The 21,988-nt window shown below is 36.8% G+C and overlaps 1 protein-coding gene across 10 annotated transcripts in view; it reads right to left on the bottom strand.

Moving 5' to 3' along the window:
- Positions 1–21,988, bottom strand: part of CBLB (Cbl proto-oncogene B) — a 221,116-nt gene that overhangs the window by 10,709 nt on the left and 188,419 nt on the right. For all 10 annotated transcript variants that reach the window (XM_032350105.1, XM_032350058.1, XM_032350063.1 and 7 more), the window contains 2 exons: positions 20,123–20,263; positions 11,925–12,044 (listed from right to left, as the gene is read on the bottom strand). In XM_032350105.1, the coding sequence (XP_032205996.1) occupies positions 11,925–12,044; positions 20,123–20,263 (261 nt within the window). The remainder of the gene's footprint in view (positions 1–11,924; positions 12,045–20,122; positions 20,264–21,988) is intronic.

Below are 21,988 nucleotides of genomic sequence, written 5' to 3'. Positions count from 1 at the left end.
ATTTTTGTACCCGAATAAAATGTCCTTTCAATATCTTCTTAAGGATGCCTGTGTTTATGCCAGTGCTGCTGCCCATGCTCATTGTATTTTTGAGCAATGGCAATGATATAAAAATAAGTGCAAGAATACACAGAGCCATATGATATAAATAGTACACCTTCTTGAAGCACCAATTTTACTCAAGGATTACAGAATTACCAAGGAGGAAAATATAAAATTTGCACAAGTTTTTAAGAGAAAACAGACCTGGAATGACACTGGGCTTTAACCAAAAATGGACAATCAGAATATTGATTCACAGTTAACTCCCTGGGCTGAAAAATTTGAGAAGCGGTGGTTTAGGGTTAAATCCCGGTTCAATTTTCATTTTCTGAGCATATAAAAGAGCAAAGTGACATTGAGAAAAGTCCTGGATGGCATGGGAATTGTCCTGATGAACACATCGTTAGAATAATACCTTAAATGATTACTCTAGGTCATGCATTCTAAATGAGGGCAGTGTCCCCAGGAGGGTGAAAATTGGTCCTTGAGGGACAAGAAAAGGTCTTAGATGCTAAAAGAATGCACCGAAATAATATATCTGTGGTATTAAACTGTCATTGTTGCAGGAACGCAGGAGTGATTAGGAAAAAAAGAAAGGTCTAAAAGGATCCTTAGGCAGATTATGATTAAAAAAGCAAAGGAAAAGTCCAGCTACACTGCTGTCGGTCACATTCCTCAGGGTTGATGGCACTTCTACTTCAGGGGCTACCAACTATTTCACTCCAAAAGGTCCTTATTACTCCCTTTATTGTCTAAACTTTGGTGGTCTTTTAAGTCCATATTTTGAAAGCTGTGTCTAATAAGCAAATGTCATCACATTGACAAATCCATTTCCTATTTTTTTTATATTAAGCCTTAACAATAGCTATAACACCAAGTTTCCGTATTTCTAGACCAAAGCAGAGGCATTTGATTCATTAATGTTCTTGCAAATAAAGTTAGAGTTTCTAGTACACTTCTAAAATATTAGTCTGTGACAGCTCATAAAAATGATGGACTATCATACAATAATTTAAAATGACACTTATTTCAAAATTTAATGATGTGGTGAGATACTTAGAACACTATGTTAAATGGAACTGAGATAGGATTGACTTACTGAGTATGATCAGAATTGACTTACTTAGTATGATCACCGTTGTGAACATGTACACAGACAAACATTACAAGGAAGTACGCCAACATGTCAACAATGTTCCTGAGTGATGACAGGTTAGAAGTGACTTTTCTTTGTTTTTGCATTTCATTCTCTAATGTGCATGTACTACTTTCATAATTAGAAAAAAAAATAGTTTCAGATCCCCTCTGCTAGCTTTACAGGTCTAAGCTGCTCAAAGATCTAATATGGAAAAATAGCATGCATGATTCTGCTGATATAAAAAGAATAGAAAGCATATAGGGGATGGCTACCTAAGATCCTGAGAAAAATGACTAGAATCCAGATTTTGAAACGTCCACTATCACTTCTAATACTCTCTTCCATTCCTCTGTCATCATTACTATTTCTTTGCTTCTATCAGACTTTATCATTAGGCATCCCCAAACTCAGTTTAACAATCATTGTTATATGCATGTGTGATTTTTTTAGACTTAATTTTGGCTTAGCTACTGGCAGGATAAAACAAGCTTTGCTATCAACAACAACAACAAAAATGCACACATAGCTTACTGATAAAACACAGAGTTCATACATATCCTATTACATGGATACTTACTAGCTGTGAGACCCTGGGTAATTTACTTTCTTTTTCTATAAAATGCCATTAATATTATTTCAGATTCATTGGGAGGGATAAAATTATGTCTATTTATATAAACTACTCAATATATCCAATAAATAATATATATACACATACATAATTACATAGTTATATATATTAAATTATCTCTATCTAATCTATATGTCTATATTGAAAATTCTTAGCTTAACATTTGGTCCATAGTAACTGCCTAACAAATATATGTACAATATGAGACATCATCTCTAAGTTATTTAGAGTTACTAGTTCATGGATATTTGAGACAGACATCAAGTCTTTCTTGAGTTACTTACTACTTCGTAGATAATATTTGAGGATAGACATCAAAACTCAGATTATTGATTTTTTCAACTATAACAATATCAGAATTAAAATATAAATTTAACTGATCAAGGCATTAAAAGAAAATTTAAATACATCATTATGACTGTTATTCTACTGGAAGTTGGATCAATTCTACAACACATTTATGCCAAACTTCAATTGCTATTGGTACAGATACACTGATTCTATAAGGACATGTTTTAATACAGCTTTTACTAACTTACAAATCAAAAGATCTTTGCATACATAGTGGTAGATAATTATGATAGTTAAGGCTAAAGTTACACAATTTTGTAATAGATCCAGAAAATGGTAATAATGGAACTACATTATTATTAAATTTGTAAGAAAAAAGACTCCAGATAGTGTGGTTTGAAAACTACAGCTGTGTTTAAGACATCTCAGGTAGTTGAACTGTGGTTAAAATCTCTAACACTGCATTTTCCTTTGTGGAGACACAAAACAAAATGTTATAAACACAATTTATCTTCAAACATCTTATCACTAATGACCATACACAATTCCAACCCTTGAGGGAAGTGAAGCCATGTTTTCAACTGAGATCTTTAGAATCTATCTATGGATCGATAGACAATCTCTACAGAGATCTCTATAGAATATTTGGTCTTAATATAAAATTCATTCAATATTCCATTACTTTTCCTTTAAGCTAGTAAAAAACACTGTTTTGGAATTAATTCCTTTTGTGATAGGACCTCCTTTATTTTGCCAGTGTATTTGGTAATAGAGATATTTTACCAGTTACGGACACATTTAATATAAGTCATGTGCTAAAATTCTAGGTGTTTTTTTAGTGTTACCTTGAACTGCCTTCTAAATACCCAAAACATGAAAAAGGTTCCCATGAGGTAACGCAGCACTTCATCCACATGAGCACAAGCACTTCATTATGACTGTTATTCTATTACAAGTTGGATTCTCTGGATTTTTTTTTTTTTTAATTCTCTGGATTTTTAAAGAATGGTATTCACACCATAGCACATGACATCTTAAAACAAGAGAAAAGTAAACCAGAAAATTTATAGAAACTCACATGTAGCTGGTGTAGACACAAACCCCATGTGACTAATATCACCATGTGAAGAAATGAGATTATTAGCAAAAAAAAGTTTGCCCCCAATATATGTGAATTTAACAGAGTCTAGTAAAATCCACTTTTTTAAAAAAAATCCACTTATTTCTGATTAACTGCTGTGACATTCATATCATTAAATATCAACTGTTAATCTAAGAGTATAATATTTTTGGGGGAGGAATAAAGTATTTGGAAGATTGCTGGTATATCTAGACATACATGCATACATTCTTCTTAGGTAAGATAAGGACATATTTTTAAGACAATGAAAAAATATTTTTGAATTTTTTAAAATATTCTTTTTCACAGAAAACCTATACAAATCACTATCATTCATTTAGAACATCATAAAAGACAAGAGAAATTGAATTTGTAAAATACAGCACTTATACCAGAATCCTTAAAGGTCATCTTAAAAAGACCTTAATAAGAACACGTCCTGCAAAATAAGGACTTTTAGAATCCTAAAAGCACATGGCACCCCGTCTCTAGTTTTTAATAGACTTAATCCGAAGGACAAGCCCAGCCCCTCTGCTGGTGTGAAACAGACCAGTGGGCAGCCTGTTAGTCCTGTAAGCAGCATGTCAGCAAGTATCTGGATGGAAAAAAGTATCTTATTTTCTGTGGTTCCACTGTGTTTGTAAAGAGAGTTCAGGGAGTAGGTTGAAATATTTGATGTTACAGCTAGCTGAGGCCCTTAGAGTAATAATCAAGACGATTTTTATCACTCAAGTAAAAGCCAGTTCAGGCTTCTGGCAAATGCCTATTTGGGGATATTTCAACAAGGTTGTGACTCGAAAGTTCTTCCTTGAAATTTCTAGTGTAATGCTAATCAGAATTCCTACCATTTGAAATCATATGTGAATGATGTTCCTCTGGGCTCTACGACAACTACATATTATGGAGCAAAACTGTAAAGAAGCTGTGTAAATACAGCCTTTTGGCCACAACTCTTCAAGAAACTTGAATGTATGTTTCTTTTAATCTAGAGTTGGTGGCAGTGAATAGATTATTTTAAATCAGTCATGGTACTTTCCTCGAAGTTATAGTTTAATGTTACTTCCTTAAAGGGATTTGCTTCCTTCTCCTATGTAGAGGCTGTCAGATAATGTCACTCCTTCTTGAGTTCCACATTTTTTCATCCATCTGGAATTCTACAGTGTTTCAATGGTTACCCAGGGATATATCTGACATCCTGGAAGGAGTAAAAGTAAGTAGGCAAGACAGCATGGACCAAAATTTGAACAGGTTAATAGAATTTTCTATACTTTTCTGAGATCTCTTTAAATGTTAGAACATGTCAAACCACAGAGGAGCATACATGTCATCAACTACATAGGAACTACCATGTTCATAATTCCCAAAGCAACTCATGAATTACTTTGACTCAGACATTACAGAATGGATGGCTGTCATTATCAACAAATCTTTTTGAAAGAGGACAAGAATCTAGATTGGAAAAACCTCTGATGTTTACAATCATGAGGCAAAAATATTGCTTGAAAAAGAGGTGTGTTCAGTTCTGGTCCAAAATGACAATGTAGGAAGACCTTGAACTCACCTCCTCCAAGCACACACCAATTCTGAACCTATTTATAAAGCAATTCCTCCTGAAGAACTGGGGGCTGACTGACCAGTTTCTGTCCAACAAAAGAGATCACAGACAGAAGAGCAAGAAAGATGGAGACACGGTCATGAAGGGAACCCCCACCCCGATGCTGCCAGCAGCTGTGTGGAGGGATGGTTTTGAGGGACCATGAGCAGATCTATCTGCCCTAGGGCACAGAGACAAAGCTGTGGCTTAAGCCTCTTTTAAGAAAGCAACTAGAATATAAAGGGACTAGACCTAGACCCCTGACAAACAATGGGAGAGCTGCTAAAACTCTCTCCAGGTTGGAGAGGCTGGTGACTAAACAATTTCCATTCCCCCCTGCAACTTGACTGAGCAGATGGGATGGGAGTGGGGTCCAGGCAACTTGACTGGACTATCACCTCATTGAGCCCAGGGGCCCTAGCCCACACCTGCCCTCACTGTCCCACTAAGGCAGCCCCAGAATGCACACCCTGGTTGGCACTTGCTGTGGCTCCAACTGTTGCACTGAGGGGACACAGGTGCAGAGAACCCAGGAACCCTTCCCGTACCACTTCAGCTTCAGATGGTTTGCTAGGGCACCCTCCAATATGGAGCACCTTAGGAATCCCCAGCCCATGCCCATCCTGGTTCCAGATGCCCTGCTAGGGCACCTGCTGAGTGGGGTATCCTGGCCTCTGCAGCCTGTGTTGGCTTCAGCTCCAGCCAGCCCTTCAGGGCACATCTGCACTGAGCACCCTGTGACAGGCTGGCTTGCACCACTTCAGCTGTCCTGCCAGGGCATTCTCTGCTTGGAGAGCCCTAGGATCACCCCAGCCCATGCACACTTCAGCCTGCAGCTAGCCAAATCCACAGGTACACAGGTACACAGTCTATACAAGGGAGGACTATTCATAAGAGTGTTCATTCAAGTTTAGGAGAAGTTGTGGTTCTACCTAATTCATAGGCACAAAAATCAACCAAAATGACAAGACAGAGGAACATGCTCCAAGTGACGGAAGAAGACAAAACCTGAGAAAAAGAACTAAATGAAATGTCGATTATCAGCCATATTGCTTTAGAGTTTTAAGGTCATCATAAAAATGATCATTGGGCTGCAGAGAAGAGTGGAAGAACTTAGAACTTCAACAAAGAGATGAAAAATATAAAAAAGAACCAACCAGAGCTGAATAATACAATAATTGAAATGAAAAATACACTGGAGGAGATTCATAGTAGTTTAGCGATGTAGAAAAATGGGTCTGGAAGACAGGGTAATGGAAAGCACCTAAGCTGAAGAGCAAAAAGGAAAAACAATTTTTAAAATGAGGATAGGTTAAAGGATCTCTTGAACAACATCAAGCAAACAAATATTTACATTATAGGGGTTCCACAGGGAGAAGAGAGACAGAAAAACATATTTTAGGAAATAGCTGAAAACGTCCCTAACCTTCAGATTCAGGAAGCACAGGGAGTTCTGAACAAGTTGAACCCATGGAGGTCCACACTATGACATGTAAAAGTTAAAATGTCAAAGGTTAAAGATAAAGAGAATTTTAAAAGCATCAAGACAGAAGCAAAAAGTTATATACCAGGGAAACCCCACAAGGCTTATCTCTCAGCAGAAACTTTGCAGGCCAGATAGGAGTGGCATGATATATCCAAGGTACTGAAAGGAAAAAAACCTACAACCAAGAATACTCTACCCAGAAAGGCTGTCATTCAGAATTAAAGAGAATTTCCCAGACAAACAAAAGTTAAAGAAATTCGTCAGCACTACACCAGCATTACAAGAAATATCAAAGGAACTCCTTTAATAAAAGGTCAGAATTAGAATAAAATTATGAATAAAACATATACATAAAATTTGGAGGGGAGAGTAAGAATGCTTTTATCGCATAGGTTCAGACTTAAATGACCATCAACTTACTATAGACTGGTATATACTTAGGATGTTACTATAAACCCCAAACCTGTAATAGATACACAAAAAATAAAGGGAAAGAAAGCTAAGCATAATACTGTAGAAAGTCATCAATCACAAGTAATGAGAGAAAGGAAAGAAGAACATAAAACCAATTAACAAAATGGCAAAATGCACATACCTATCAATAATTAAAGTAAATGATTTAAATACCCCAATCAAAAGAAATGGGACATCTAAATGGATAAAAAACAAGACTTATCTATATGGAGCTACATGAGACCTGCTTCAGATCTAAAGACACATATGGCCCCAAAGTAAAAGGATGGAAAAAAAAATTCCATAAGAATAGAGATGAAAAAAAAAAAAGCTAAGATAGTAACTTATCAGACAAAACAGACTTTTAAAAAAATTTTTTTTTTTAAAGATTTTATTTATTTATTTGACAGAGAGAGATCACAGTAGACAGAGAGGCAGGCAGAGAGAGAGAGAGAGGGAAGCAGGCTCTCTGCACAGCAGGACTCGATCCCAGGACCCCGAGATCATGACCTGAGCCGAAGGCAGCGGCCTAACCCACTGAGCCGCCCAGGCGCCTGACAAAACAGACTTTAAAACAATGACTGTAACATAAGACAAAGAAGGGCACTACATAATGATAAAGGGGTCAGTCCAACAGGAGGATTTAATGGTTTTAAGTATCTATACCAGCAACACTGAAACACCTGAGTACATATGACCAAGAGAGACAGACATGAAGGGAGTACGACTGATGGTGCTACAGTAAGAGAAGGAGACACTGACACTCCATTTACACCAATGGATAGATTAACCAAGCAGAAAATTTAAGGAAATAATGTCTTTGAACAACACATCAAACCGGATGGACTTCAGACATATATAGAACATTCCATGCAAAAACAATAAGACATATTCATTTTAAGTGCAAATGGAACATTCTCTAGAACAGATCACATGTTAGGCCACAAAACAAATCTCAAATTTAATAAGAATAAAATCATATCCTACATCTTTTCAAACCACATATTATGAAACTAGAAATCAATCACAAGAAGAGAAAAACTTGAAAAAGTACAAACACATGGAAGCTAAACAACATGCTACCAAACAACCAATGGGTCAACAAGTCAACGGTGAAATAAAATAATACATGGAAACATGAAAATGAAAACATAACATTCTAACATCTTTGGGATATAGAGAAGAAGTTCTAAAGTGAAATTTATAGTGATACAGACCTATCTCAAGAAACAACAGAAATCTCAATAAACAACCTAAACTTAAACGTAGAATTTCTGGAAAAAGAAGAGAAACAGAACCCAAGTTAGTACAAGTAGGAAACAAAAACGACCAGAGCAGAAATAAATGAATTAGAGACTAAAAAAACACTGTAAAAGATCAATGAAACCAAGAGCTGATTCTTTGAAAAAAACAGACAATACTGATAAACCTTTAGCTGGATCATCGAGAAATAAAAACAATAAAATCAGAAACAAAACAGTAGTAACAGTTGAAGTCACAGAATACAAAGTATGATTTTAAGAAACTATTACAAAAACATTATATGCCAAAAATTTATATCGCCATGCAGTGGACAAACTAGAAGAAATGGATAAATTTCTAGAAACACCAGATCTTCTGAAACTAAAATAGAATTAAATAGAAAATCTGAATAGATAAATTACTAGTAATGAAATTGAACTGATAATCAAAAACCTCCCAACAAAAATCCAGGACCAGATGGATTCACAGGAGTTCTACCAAATATTTAAAGAAGAGTTAATACCTGTTCTCCTCAAACTATTAAAAAAAAAAATTGAAGCTTCCAAATACATTCTGCAAGACCATCATTACCTTGATTGCAAAACCACCAAGACAAAGACACCGTAAGAAAAGAAAATTACAGGTCATTATCCTTGATAAACATAGATGCCAGAATCTTCAAAATATTAGTAAACTACATTCAAAAATACATTAAAAGGATAATTCACCATGATCAAGTGGAATTTATCCTAGAGATGCAGGGATGCTTCCATATTTGCAAATCAATCAGCATGATATACCACAACAGAACAGGATAAAAATCTTAATAGATACAGAAAAAAGCATTGGACAAGATTCAGTATCTGCTCAGGATAAAAACTCTCAACAAAATGGGGTTAAAGGAAACATATCTCAACATAATAAAGGCCGTATGTGAAGAATACACAGCTAACATCATACACAACAGTGAAAAACTGAGCTTTTCCCCTAATACCAAGAGGAAGACAAGGATGTCCACTCTTGCCACTTTTATTCAACATAGTCTTAGCCACAGCAATCAGAGAAAAACTGTCAATATTTACAAATGACATAATACCATGTACAGAAAACCCTAAAGATTCTACCAAAAAACAGCTAGAATAAGTGAATTCAGTGGAATTGCAGAATACAAAATTAATCCACAGAAATCAGTTGCATTTCTATATACTAATAATGAAGTAGCAGAGAGAGAAATTAAGAAAATCTCATTTACAACTGCACCAAAAGGAACAAAATATCTAGGAATAAACTTAGCCAAGGAAGAAGTGAAAAATCTGTACTTTGAAAACCACAAGACACTGGTGAAAGAAACTGAAGATGATACAAGAAATTGAAAAATATTTCATGCTCATGGATTGGTAGAATTAAAATCTCATATTACCGAAAGCAATCTACAGACTCAATACAATCTCTATCAAAATACACAAAGCATTTTTCACCGAACTAGAAGAGACAGGACTAAAATGTGTAGGGAACCACAAAAGACCACAAATAGCCAAAGTGATCCTGAAAAAGAAAAATGTAACTGGAGGTATCGCAATCCTAGATTAAAGATATACTACAAAGCTGCAGTAATCAAAACACTATGGTAGTGGCACAAAATTAGACACAAAGGTCAATGGAACAGAATTGAAAGCCCAGAAGTAAAGCTGTGGTTATATGGTCTATTAATCTGCAACAAAGGCAAGAATATAAAATGTGAAAAAGTCTCTTTAACAAGTGGTGTTGGGAAAACTGGACAGCTGCAAAAGAATGAAACTGAATGATTTTCTTACATGATACACAAAAAAGAAACTCAAAATGGATTAAAGACCTAACTGTGAGAGCCGAAACCGTAAAACTCCTAGAAAACTTAGGCAGTAATTTCTCTGACATCAGCCTAGCAACATTTTTCTAGCTAGGTCTCCTCAAATAAATGATTGGGATTACACTGAAATAAAAAGCTTTGGCACCATGAAAGAAACCATCAAAAAACTCCCCCCAAAATTAACATACTAAATGGGAGAAGCTATTTGCAAATGATATATTTTATTAGAGGTTAATGTTCCAAATATATAAGAACTTCTACAACTCAACACCCCTCCCCCCAGATAACAAGAGACAGAGGACCTGAGTGCATTTTTTCAAAGAAGTCACAGAGACGGGCAACGGATACATGAAAAAATGCTCGTCACTAACTGCCAGGGAAATACAAGTCAAAACCACAGTGAGATCACCTTGCACCAGTCAGAATGGCTAGAATCAAAAAGAGAAAGAACAAGTGTTGGTGAGGATGTGTAAAAAGAAGCCCTCCAGCACTGATGGTGGGAATGTAAACTGATACAGCCACTGGGGAAAATAGTCTGGAGGTTAAAAATAGAAGTACCATATGATCCAGTAATTCCACTACTGTTATTTGCCCAAAGAAAACAAAAGCACTAAATCGAAAATGCACCCCTATGTTTTTTGCAGCAGCATTATCTATAATAGCCCACGTATGGAAGCAACACAAGTGTCCACTGATCAATGAATGGGTAAATGTGTGTGTGTGTGTGTGTGTGTGTGTGTGTGTGTGTGTGTGTCTGTGTGTGTGTGTATACAGAATATTTCTCAGCCATAAAGCCATTAAAAAAAGAATGCTATCTTGCCATTTGTGACAACATGGATGGACTTAAATACTATTATGCTAAGTGAAATAAGTCAGAAAAAGACAGATGTATCTGATTTCACTTATATGAGGAATCTACAAGAAAAACAAATGAACAAAAAAACCCTAAAAGCAGAAACAGACCCACAGAGAACAAACTGATGGTTTCTAGAGGGGAGGGGTGTAGGAGGACGGGCAAAACTGGTAAAGGTGTGTGGCTTCCAGTTATGGAATCAGTAAGTCACAAGGAAAATAGGTATAGCACAGGGAATATAGTCAGTGGTATTGTCAGGACACTGAATGGTGACAGAGGGTAGGTATGGTGAGCACACCATAAGGCATGGAGTCATCATCACTATGTTGTAGTCCTGAAACTAATGTAACATTGTGTCAATGGTACTTCAACCAAGAACACTGTGTGTTCAGCATAACACATACATCTGCTACTCTCCTTTCCTTCTACCTATCCACTCCCCAGCTATCCACCTATGCAACAATCATGCACTGGGCACTCTTGTGAACATACGGGGACATAGCAGTGAAGCAAGCAAGACTCCTATCTTCAAAGCATTAATATTCTAGCAAAGATAGACAAATAACAAATCAAGCAAACAAATGAATGGCACTGGGAAGTGACAGGTGCACTGAAGAAAAAGCACAAGATCCATACAGAAAATGACTGCGTAAGGTCTAGGGAACCATCTGAGCTATGGTGTAAGGGAAGGCCTCCCCAAGAAGCACAGCAGCAGCATTTCAGTATCAACGGGCAGGAGCAGGACCGGTATTTACGAAAATGGAACCTCCTCCTGCCCCATTCTACTTAACAGTGGCCAATGGAACACTGTGGCACAGCTCTTTGAAAATTAATACTTTGGTGCTGATAGTAATTCTAGAGACTTCTTCCTTTAGTCAAAAAATAAGAGAATGCAGCATTTTGATGCACAAAGAGATTTTTCCCACTTCTCCTATCTGGTAAGGCAAAAACAAAAGTTAGAGAATGAATAGATTCTGAATCAGAATATGTGCTTTACTGAGTGAACAAAGAAAATATGAAGGTATTTTTTTTTCCTATTTCATGAGGCAGTTTTGTAGGCATTCCTCTCATCATACAAGCTTTATAAGCAAATTGTAAAGTGATAAAAATACTTTTTTTAGGCTGGCAGTGCTTGTTAAGTTATATAATGAACAGAAAGGTGCTCTGAAAAGCAAAGAGCACTATATGAACATTAAGGAAGCATTATTACTATTATTAGCCAACTCACCTGAAGAGGAAGGAAGCTGATCATAGTCCTGCGATGTTCTGTTGGATTTGACATTTTCACCTGGTAATCTCCTAGCAGGAGGCAAAGGAACTTGGCCACTTGCTGGATCAAAAAAGGGATCTTAAAAGTAAAGATAATTTTCGAATTAAAACGATTATCTCTACAAAGTGGGTGAAGAAAAAACATTCTAGAAAGAGTAAAGGTTTTGAAAATAAATTAGAACAAGAACTTCATGACTGATATTAACCATCTTCTAATCCTATTTTCTAACTTATTCATTACTTGCTCAGATAGGCTCTTCCCATTTATTCCTAGACAATACGAAGTACTAATTATATATTTTTCAGATCTTAATTATAAAATTCTTGGTGATAAAAGCTGCTTTGAATTCTTATGTTCTGTTCCATTCTATCCTGTACTATGAATAGAAACTGTTGCAAAGTAGGGGCGCCTGGGTGGCTCAGTCAGATAAGTGTCTGCATTCAGCCCAGGTCAGGATCCTGGGGTCCTTGCATGAAGCCACAAGGGTCCTGGGACACAGCCCTGAGTCTGGCTCCCTACTCAGTGGGGAGTCTGCTTCTCCCTCTGCCCTTTCTCCTGCTCTTGCTCTCTCTTTCTCAAATAAACTTTTTTTTTTTTTTTAAGGAAACTTGGAAATTTAAAAGGAAAAAATGTTTTGAATTTTGCCTGTAAGAGTCATTATCAAATCAGTTAAACTCTAAGTGTTAGGCATAATCTGTAAAATGAATCTGACATTTGGGATTTGCGAGAATTAAATGAATCCATGTGTGTGAAATCTCCTGTATATACAAAGTGCCTTTTAAACTACTACCTCATTGGGCTTCTTATGCTAAAAGTCATTTCTAACTGGGTCACTAGAGAGTAGACTCAATTGTTAAAAGTTGTGCTATTAGTAACATTAAGCTTTGCATATACAGTAAAAAGTGATATTTTTAACCACCTTGGTAATCAGAATGGGGGCTTCTGCAACAGTGCAAATTATAAATTATACACAAATTAAAAATTACTTTGTTACTTTTAATGACATTTATTAACTGGAACCAAAGATAGAAAAATAAATTTTGTCAGTGGTACCATATTAAATTGTTAGGACAATAAATCTAACTGGTTTAAAATTAGTAGTCTATGGATTTAAATCCACAGAACTAGTTTCATTTTTGAGTACATACACATCACCTCTGCAATGTCTGGTTCACTGATAATTTATTTAGCCATCACTTCTATCTCTGTTCCTCTGTTTTCTTCTCTCATATTACTTTCTTTTATGTCTGCCAGCATCTCCAGAGGTATAGTAAAAAGGAGTGTTATGTTACTCATCATGTTTGAATTATATCCCCTGACACAGAGTACCAAGCACACTGCTTGGCAAGTAGCCTAAACATTATAAATTTATGCTTTTAACTATCAAAATAAACCAAAACCAATTTATATTTTTCATAAATTCAAAATCAGTGAAATCTGAATTGCTAACATAAGATTAAGATTGTAAATATTAAGGATCCAATTATATTTCATTTAAAAAAATTTATTTATTTATTTGACAGAGACACAGAGAGAGAAAGAGAGATCACAAGTAGGCAGAGAGGCACGCAGAGAGAGAGGGGAAAGCAGGCTCCCTGCTGAGCAGAGAGCCTGATGCAGAACTCGATCCCAGGACCCCAAGATCATGACCTGAGCTGAAGGCAGAGGCTTAACCCACTGAGCCCCCCAGGCGCCCCTATTTCATTGTTTTAACGTCCCTTGAAGTTTGTCATTAAGAATACATAAGAATTTGATTATTTAAGAAGAAATGAACACATATTTATACTAATTCTTAACTAGATAGCCTAAGTCAAGAGTTGAAGTCTTTGATTATTACTTTCCCCATTTTGAGTACAATAATTATCCCTAGGTTTGCTGGAGACTTTCTGACCTAAGTAAGGTTATTTAACTTGCTTTCATTAAATTCAAGCTTAAAATTAGTGTTAGATTTTGCACTTTTGGAATTTGAAGAGTCAATGGTTCAGCCTCATTAATTTTGCTGAAACATTTTAGGAAGCAATGAGAAGATAAATCAAACCCCATGCAACAAATGTTAATCTTTTGATTTGGAAGAGTAAAGTATTTGGAACTAGGTATGGTGATTTCTGCCCAAGTTTAGAAATTTCCCCAAAGATTTAGATTTGAATATTCAATAAAACCTACCCTCCGTTATTGTGCATTTTAAGCATCACTGATATAACATTAGGTCTGAGGAAAGATTGCTTATTACAATAATACACTTAAAAAAATTTCTTTAGGGGTAAATGTAAAGGTTTGTCAAATATACTTATGCTGTTACTAATCGTGCACTTAAGACTAAACATTGCAGGGTCATAAATAGACTACAAAGTATATAGTTGTAGGATATTGCTCCATTAAACTATTTTACTTTAAAAGTCCCTAGGTACACTGAAAATATTACCATAAATAGCAAAATACTTAGTTCAGTTCTGTCTCACTACCATCTGTGTCTTCCTTCATGCTAAGTTTGCTATTGGTCAGGTATAGGGCATACTGGGCTTCTAGGGCAAGTTGTAAAGTTGAAAATATTCATGCTTCGATGGGAAGATACACAACCCAATTACTACAAACAGTACAATAACCACCATCTCCTGATAAAGAAAATTTGAAAAGCAATCAAGTTTTTAAAAATAAGTTCTTCAAAAACTAATTAAAGTAAAATGTTATATCCACAGTTAGAATTAAAACATACAAATTGAAAATACCATAGCCAATGCACCATTTACATAGTAATAAATGTTTGAGAAATGAGTGAATAAACACGATGGGATTAATCTGTTCTAAAAAGTAAAGTACTATTGCCTGTGATTTACAGTATGGTAATGCTAAATTGAAATTTTAATACTTAGTTTAGAGATTATAAAAATCTAAGGAAAGACTGGGAGGAAAGGTTTGCTCACTATAAAAGAAGTGGGAAAATACGTATTGATTGAAATTATGCTGTGTAAGAAGGAAACCTATCAAATGGTTATAGGAGGCGGCAGTATGGAATGTTTTTCTTAATTCCTTTTTTTTTTCCCCATTATCTGAAACACTTCCCAAATATTTACTCAAGTGTAGAAAAAGAGGCAAATAAAATTGGACAGTTAAAACAGCGGCATCTTTCCTGCAGGACTGTCCAAAAACCATCTGGAAGATTTATTTGTTATCCTCCAAATTAAAAAAAAAAAAAAAATTAAAGCAGGCTCTAATTGTTAGAGGGGTCTGAAGAGTATTTAGGTGAAACCAAATTCTTTCCTCTCTGTGGCCCTCACTCTTTAACTTGCATTCATAAAATCCCTACTAGGTAGTGATCCGCTCACCGATTAAATCCTCCAGGGTTAGAGAACTCACCACTCCTCTGACACAGTAATTCTTTAAAAAACTGTTTAAGAATTCTTACTTTAGGAAATTACAACGACATCTTTATTCTTAATCATCCTTCTCACTGGTCTGTCCTTCAGAGGAAACACTGAGGAAATCTAGTCCTTCCTTCACAGATACTGTAACTAGACACAACCCCCAGATATATATCTCTAAGGTCGTCTTGCTCATTAAGCACTGCAGTTCTTTTAATCCAGTGTGGTTCCTGCAGTCAGGTGTAAACTCCCTTTACCACCCCCGGCTACCCTCCACCATGAATACCCCAACTCAGTATTTCTCAAAATTGAACATGCCTCACAGTCCCCCAGAAGGCTTATGTGAAGATTGCTGGGCCCTACTCCCAGAATTTCTGATTCAGTAAGTGCTCTGTGGAGCTTAAGAATTGTAATCTTAGGTAAATCCCCCAGTGACACTGATGGGGCGGGTTTGCAGACTACAATCTGAGAACCCACCACTGCTCTAGCCCGTCAGTCCTTCAACATCTCACCACAGCGGTCTCCAGGCCAGCTGAGCACAGACCTCACCTCACTCCTCCTCGGGTCTGAACTCTGAGTGCAAACTTCAGATGGCAGGAGCTCCCTTGGTAGCCACATGGTGATGGTGGTTCATAAAGGTCAGAGTTAACACAACCACTCAAATCCTCTTCAGTAACTCTTGCTAAACCACTCAAATCCTCTTCAGTAACTCTTGCTAATGACCTAAATATCCTATTTTACTTATGACCTTGCATTTTTGGATGGAACTGGAAAATATTCATTTAACTGTAATCAAGTCAAATGTTTTAGCTTTTTGAGTTGAATTGTGACTTGAGATCGGATAAGGAATTCAAAAGAGATTCCAGGTTAGAATAATCGTGGAAGCAAGGTTCAATGAGGGCTGCTGGATATGTTGTGTATTTTGTGCACTGCACAAAGACATGCAGCTATGGGAATGAGCAGACTGTAATACAGCCTTGGCTTTGTTCCTGGAGCACTGGCCCTGGCACAAGGGGATAGGACGGGGGCCGCTTTCAACCCACTGGCACAAAAGAAGTGTCCTTTTGTAATCTGAACAAAAGCACAGATACGCTAGCAAAGTATAAAGCCTTTTTTTGAAGATTCTTCAGGTTTTGTTAGGATAGGACTAGCCCATCCGGAATAGATGCTCAGGCACAGCAGTGGGCATGACTATTTGCTGAAAGAAATCTCGCATGCAGGCTGAAAGCGGAAAACAGATAAAAGAAGCATCAGAGCCGTGCCCCTGCTTTGTTTGCTCCCATCGTCCTGCAGGAGTCCGGAGGCTCCTTCGCAGAAACACAGGACCCTGCAGTTTGAAAACTGTTGCTACACAGAAGTCAGTGGGCTTAGAAGGCTGGAAAGGTGAACCTGACTCAAGTGTGCAAGGGCACTAAATGCTGGGAATAAAGAGGGAGGTTTGATCAGGGGTTTAACACAACACCGAGAGAAAAGCAATCTCTCTCTCTCTCTCTCTCTTTTTTTTAAAGACATCTATCTTTTGTCTTCAAGTAAGGACAATTATTTCATTAAGGGAATCATAATCGCAAACATGCCCAGTAGAGGTTTACCGTTCTACTAGACTAAAATCCTCCCGAATGAACAACAGGAAAGCAACAGCTGTACAAACTCACGCAGTCGCCTTAAACACAGCGGCCCTCTACTTCCCCTTTATGGCTCTACAACTAGCGAGTCAAACTTTCATTTATCATTTATAGAGTGTTCTTTAATGAAGTTCCCTGAAATAAGAGTGAAGAGAGGCCACAAATCTTCTACTTTAGATGCACAATGTATTAAATCGTTTGCAAAATGATACTTAAATATTTATTTATGGGTCAAAAGAAACCTTCATGTTCTATTAGTAGGTAAGAAGAATTAAAATAGTTCTTTGAAAAGAAGGAGATCTAACATATGTGGGTCAAGGAGATTAAGAGAGTACAAACTTCCAGGTATAAAATAAATCACGGAGACTCAAAGTACAGCGTAGGGAATAGAGTCAATAATACTACAACACTGTATGGTGAGAGAGGTGACTACATTTATTTTGGGCAACACTGAGCAGCATATAGAATTACTGAATCAATATGTTGTACACCTGAAACAGTGTAACACTGTATGTTAATTTTGCTTTAATAAAATATAAACAGACTTGATTAAAATCAGTTGTCTTTTAACACTCAGTGGGTTAAGCCGCTGCCTTCAGCTCAGGTCATGATCCCAGGGTCCTGGGATGGAGCCCTGCATCGGGCTCCTTGTTCAGCAGGGAGCCTGCTTCTCTCTCCCCGCCTCTGCCTGCCACTCTGCCTGCTTGTGTGCTCTCTCTGACAAATAAATAAATAAATAAATAAATAAATAAATAAATAAATAAAAAAGGCAATTGTCTCAATGGATCTCATATAGGATCTGGCAACAGACTAGAAGTTTGTCATGTTATTGATAAGAAAGGCTGGAAGAGGAAAAGAAGTTACTTTTTTTTTTCTTAGAAGTATTTATTATCAAGAGATGTCAACATTATGGAGAATGGAATTAGACTCCCCACATGTACAAAAGGAGGCCAAGAGACAGTCAGCAGGTCGCAATGAAACACCTTGGCCCCATACAAGCCTCATTTTATAAGTCAAGGATGACTGTTGCTGAGCTGCCTGCAGCCAAGTAAAAACAAAACAAGCAAAACCTCTATATAAAATAAAATGGTTTATACAACTTTATCTAATAAAAGGGGCATTTTCATTTTGTAATCTTTTAAGTAATAGCGATAGTATTTTTATGAAGTTTTTTTATGTAAAGCACAATAAAAAATAAAATTATAACTAAAACATTTCACAATTAACTCTTTTGGTTAAAAACAGGTAAACGTGTGTATTTGTGTAAAATGTTCTCTTCCAACTCCTGGAAAGCTTGACTTAATTTTAAAAAGAAGGCACTACGTTGGTTTTTATTTAATGGGGCTTAAATCACATAAATAAAAGGTGATAGGTACCTTGTAGGAATCTGTCCAGAGACTTACACAGAAGTTAGCCTTGGGAAAGGTTAACTAAGGTTTAGAGTGACTTTTTTTTTAATGTTAAAATCCATGTATAAAACAAAGATTTGAATAAGTGAAAAAGATAGCAAATGTCATTGGTGTTTATAAGAATGAATAGGAGCCTAATAGTTTTTTTTTTTTAAAGATTTTATGTATTTATTTGACAGAGAGATATCACAAGTAGATGGAGAGGCAGGCAGAGAGAGAGAGGGAAGCAGGCTCCCTGCTGAGCAGAGAGCCCGATGCGGGACTCGATCCGAGGACCCTGAGATCATGACCTGAGCCGAAGGCAGCGGCTTAACCCACTGGGCCACCCAGGCGCCCCAACAGTTTTTTTTTTTTTTTTTTGTTAAGATTTTATTTATTTACCTGAGAGAGAGAGAGCGCCAAGGAGAGGGGGAGGGTCAGAGGGAGAAGCAGACGCCCCACTGAGCAGGGAGCCTGAGATACAAGATATGATAGGAGACTCGATCCCAGGACTCTGGGATCATAACCTGAATAGAAGGCAGAGGCTAAACCAACTGAGTCACCCTGCCACTCCTAGGAGCCTAACAGTTACCATGCTTTCTCCTTAGATTAGAAGGGGTATGGCCCTCACTCTTTGATTGGTAGTATCCAGTGAATTCATGGATGCCAGGAGGGGAGCGAGGCATCTCATAGTGCATGTAACACAGAGGACAATTCAATCAATATTTACTGATGAAAAACTAAATTCAAAATTATATCTTAAAAAATGAATCTCTTTTAGAAGCTGAAGCTACCTATTCCAAGTTATAGGTGTATAATTTGTGTGTCTCATCCATAAATCACCTCAAATCTTCTAAGTTATTAAACTGAATGGAAAAAAAATCTAGGAACATGAATACTAAAGGTGAATGATAATGGCTAAGTTTCCCAAGTTTTCACTGAGACACAAAGGCAGCCCAAGGTCAAACTAAGCACTTATAAAAAATTTTCAAATTTATTTAATATAAAAATGTCAGGTCATTCTTAAAAAGAAAATTTTTACCCTATGTTTATCCAAACCATATTGAGACAAAGGTTTCTGAGCACGGTTCACAGTCTCACCAACATGACAGATCGGAATAGTTAATATCAGTAGATTCAATGTAATTGATTATTTTTTTCTGACAGTTCTGACTAGTGGAGTGGATGGCTTATGATAAGTCTCTTTGTTTTTATTTCTATTCCTCACTTCAAAGGCTAAAAAAAGAGTTATGTTTTAATTTTTCCATGAAAAACAATAATTTGCGTTGATATTAATAACGATGGTAACAGTAAAATGCAGATATTTCAGAAAAACTTATCTACTGATGTTGTAATAATGCAATTTACCAAAACATTATATTTTTGAATACAATTAAGACCCAAAGCCATAGCCAGTAAAATTAAAACTTACTAGGAAAAAAATACGACACTCAGGATCGGAAGAGTCTGAATTTTGTCCTCATCACTACTCGCCCAACCATGGAGCCCTTTCGGGTCTCAGGGATGCCTTCTGTGGCACAAGGATGTTATCTGGATTGGACGAGTTCTACAGCACCTATGACTCCAACTGCTTCTAACATTTTTGTAATCCTTTGCATTAAATCAACCAATTGACAAGCAAAGCTACACAACTGCTGGTTTTCCCTACCCAGATTTTCCTGCTAGAGAGTTAGAAAATGGTACATTACTGATGTTTACTTGACAGTACGATCCTAGAAATATTCTTGCTTTAGGTGAAAAGTTTTCTTTGGCTTTTCCCCTCTTACCTGAAGGAAGAAGAAAAAGGTCCTGTCCTGAGGATGGTCGGCTGTTGGAGCCGGGAGGTTTTGTGTGTTCGATGAGGCTGTGCCTTGCGGGAGGTGGGGGAGGTGGGAGGGATGGGGGGAGGGCATCAAAAGCATCTTCACCTGCATTTGAAGAAAGGTCAATATCAACAGCAGAACTTCATTAATGAAAACACAGCATCGGGCCAAAGTTATGATTGATTTTCTCTTGCTGCTCATAAAGAACTTCACCTGCAGGGTTTATCTCGCAGTTTACCAACTTTGAGAACGAAAGCTGCTTATTTTCTGGGAGTGTCTGAAGAGAAACATAGGCACACAAACACACATGTACATGTGCAAACTTTTCAAACTCCCAGGCCTTTCTGGTAAAAAGCACCACTGCAGGTTGTGAAAGAGCTTATTATCTACTTGTAACCTTTATCATGTTAAGACACGAAGTTTGAACTAAAAATTATTATAGGTCATACCATCAAAACAGAACTTCTTATGTAACAATAAGAGTTCACAGCCTCTTACTAGAAAATCACACTGTGCACAAGAAATTTAATGTCACAGAATAGATTATCTTTTAAACTTTATTCTTCAGGATTTTAATTCATTTAACTAATGTTCCATATATTTCATTGTCAAAATACAGAAAATGTACCTATAGTAGAGGAATGTATTTTTCTATTTATCAGATATCTCTAAAGAGGCACAGTTAAATACAGAACTCTCTTCTGTGGTCCCCAAACTACTTATATTTGCATATTTCCCAGCTTTGGTAACTACAGAATATTGTAGCATGCTTTTATGTCTACTTATTTTCCCTTGCCACATCTTAACTATTCTACTCATATTTTCCCCATCTCAATTCTTTAAAACAATAAAACTGCAATGTATGTATTTTTGTAAGTAATCTCAAATACTCTGTGAATAAAACAGGGTATAAGCAAACACCTACATATTCCAATAATAAAAATTCATGTATTTAAATTTATTGACTTAAGCCAAAGGTATATTTTAGAGGAAAAATAGTTTTTATCATCCATCCAACTTGCCTTACAAAACATATTCCAAGTATTTTCTCTAATGATCATAAGTCTTTTCCTAACTTAAAATATTTGAAGGTATGGGGAGGGGGAAGAGAGCTTTGCTATCCTTCCAACCTTCAGCGATCTGCTACACTCATTATCTTATTCATCCAAATCTTTTTTTTCAGCCCCTAAATGTCGGGTACCATGCTAGACACATGGGTAATGTGAAGATCAAAATCACAAGGCCCTGATGCAAGGAGCTTAGATTCCACAAGAAGATCTAAGAAAAACTCACAAAGAGGTATGATTCACAGGTGAGAGGGTCTCAGGTCTCACAGAGAGAGCTCTGCATTGTCAGGGGGACAGGAAGAGTAGAAAGCGGTATTCAGCCAGGTGTTACAAGAACAGAGAGGCCTGGCTATCAGAGGCTCAAAAACATTTACTCATTAAATGCAAGGACGGTGTCTTCCAGACAGAGGGAATAGCATAAAGAGTATAAATAAAGCATGAGATGTGCGTGAAGAGCGAGAGGAAGGCTGAGTTACAAAGACAGGCTGGAGCACTGATCTGCATTGTCTGATTCGGTAGTCACCGTCCGTATATAGCTGCTTCGTTCAAATTAAAAGTCAGTTCCATCCACAGTCGCACAGGTGAATGTATCGATTCTTTACATCACCACATAAAGTTCCACTGGAAAATGCTGATCTAGGTCATTTAGACTTGGGTAACAGGTCAAAAACCGGCAAGAAAGGAAGAAGTGGGAGGGAGGAAAAAACAAAACAAAACAGGAACACCCCATAAGTAAAGAAGTTAGCAGTTGCCTGTAATTGAC

Source organism: Mustela erminea, chromosome 1 (assembly GCF_009829155.1).
Source record: "Mustela erminea isolate mMusErm1 chromosome 1, mMusErm1.Pri, whole genome shotgun sequence".
NCBI lineage: Eukaryota > Metazoa > Chordata > Mammalia > Carnivora > Mustelidae > Mustela > Mustela erminea.
Note: the sequence above shows the minus strand (reverse complement) of the source record. Positions and strands in the feature narration are given on the sequence as shown.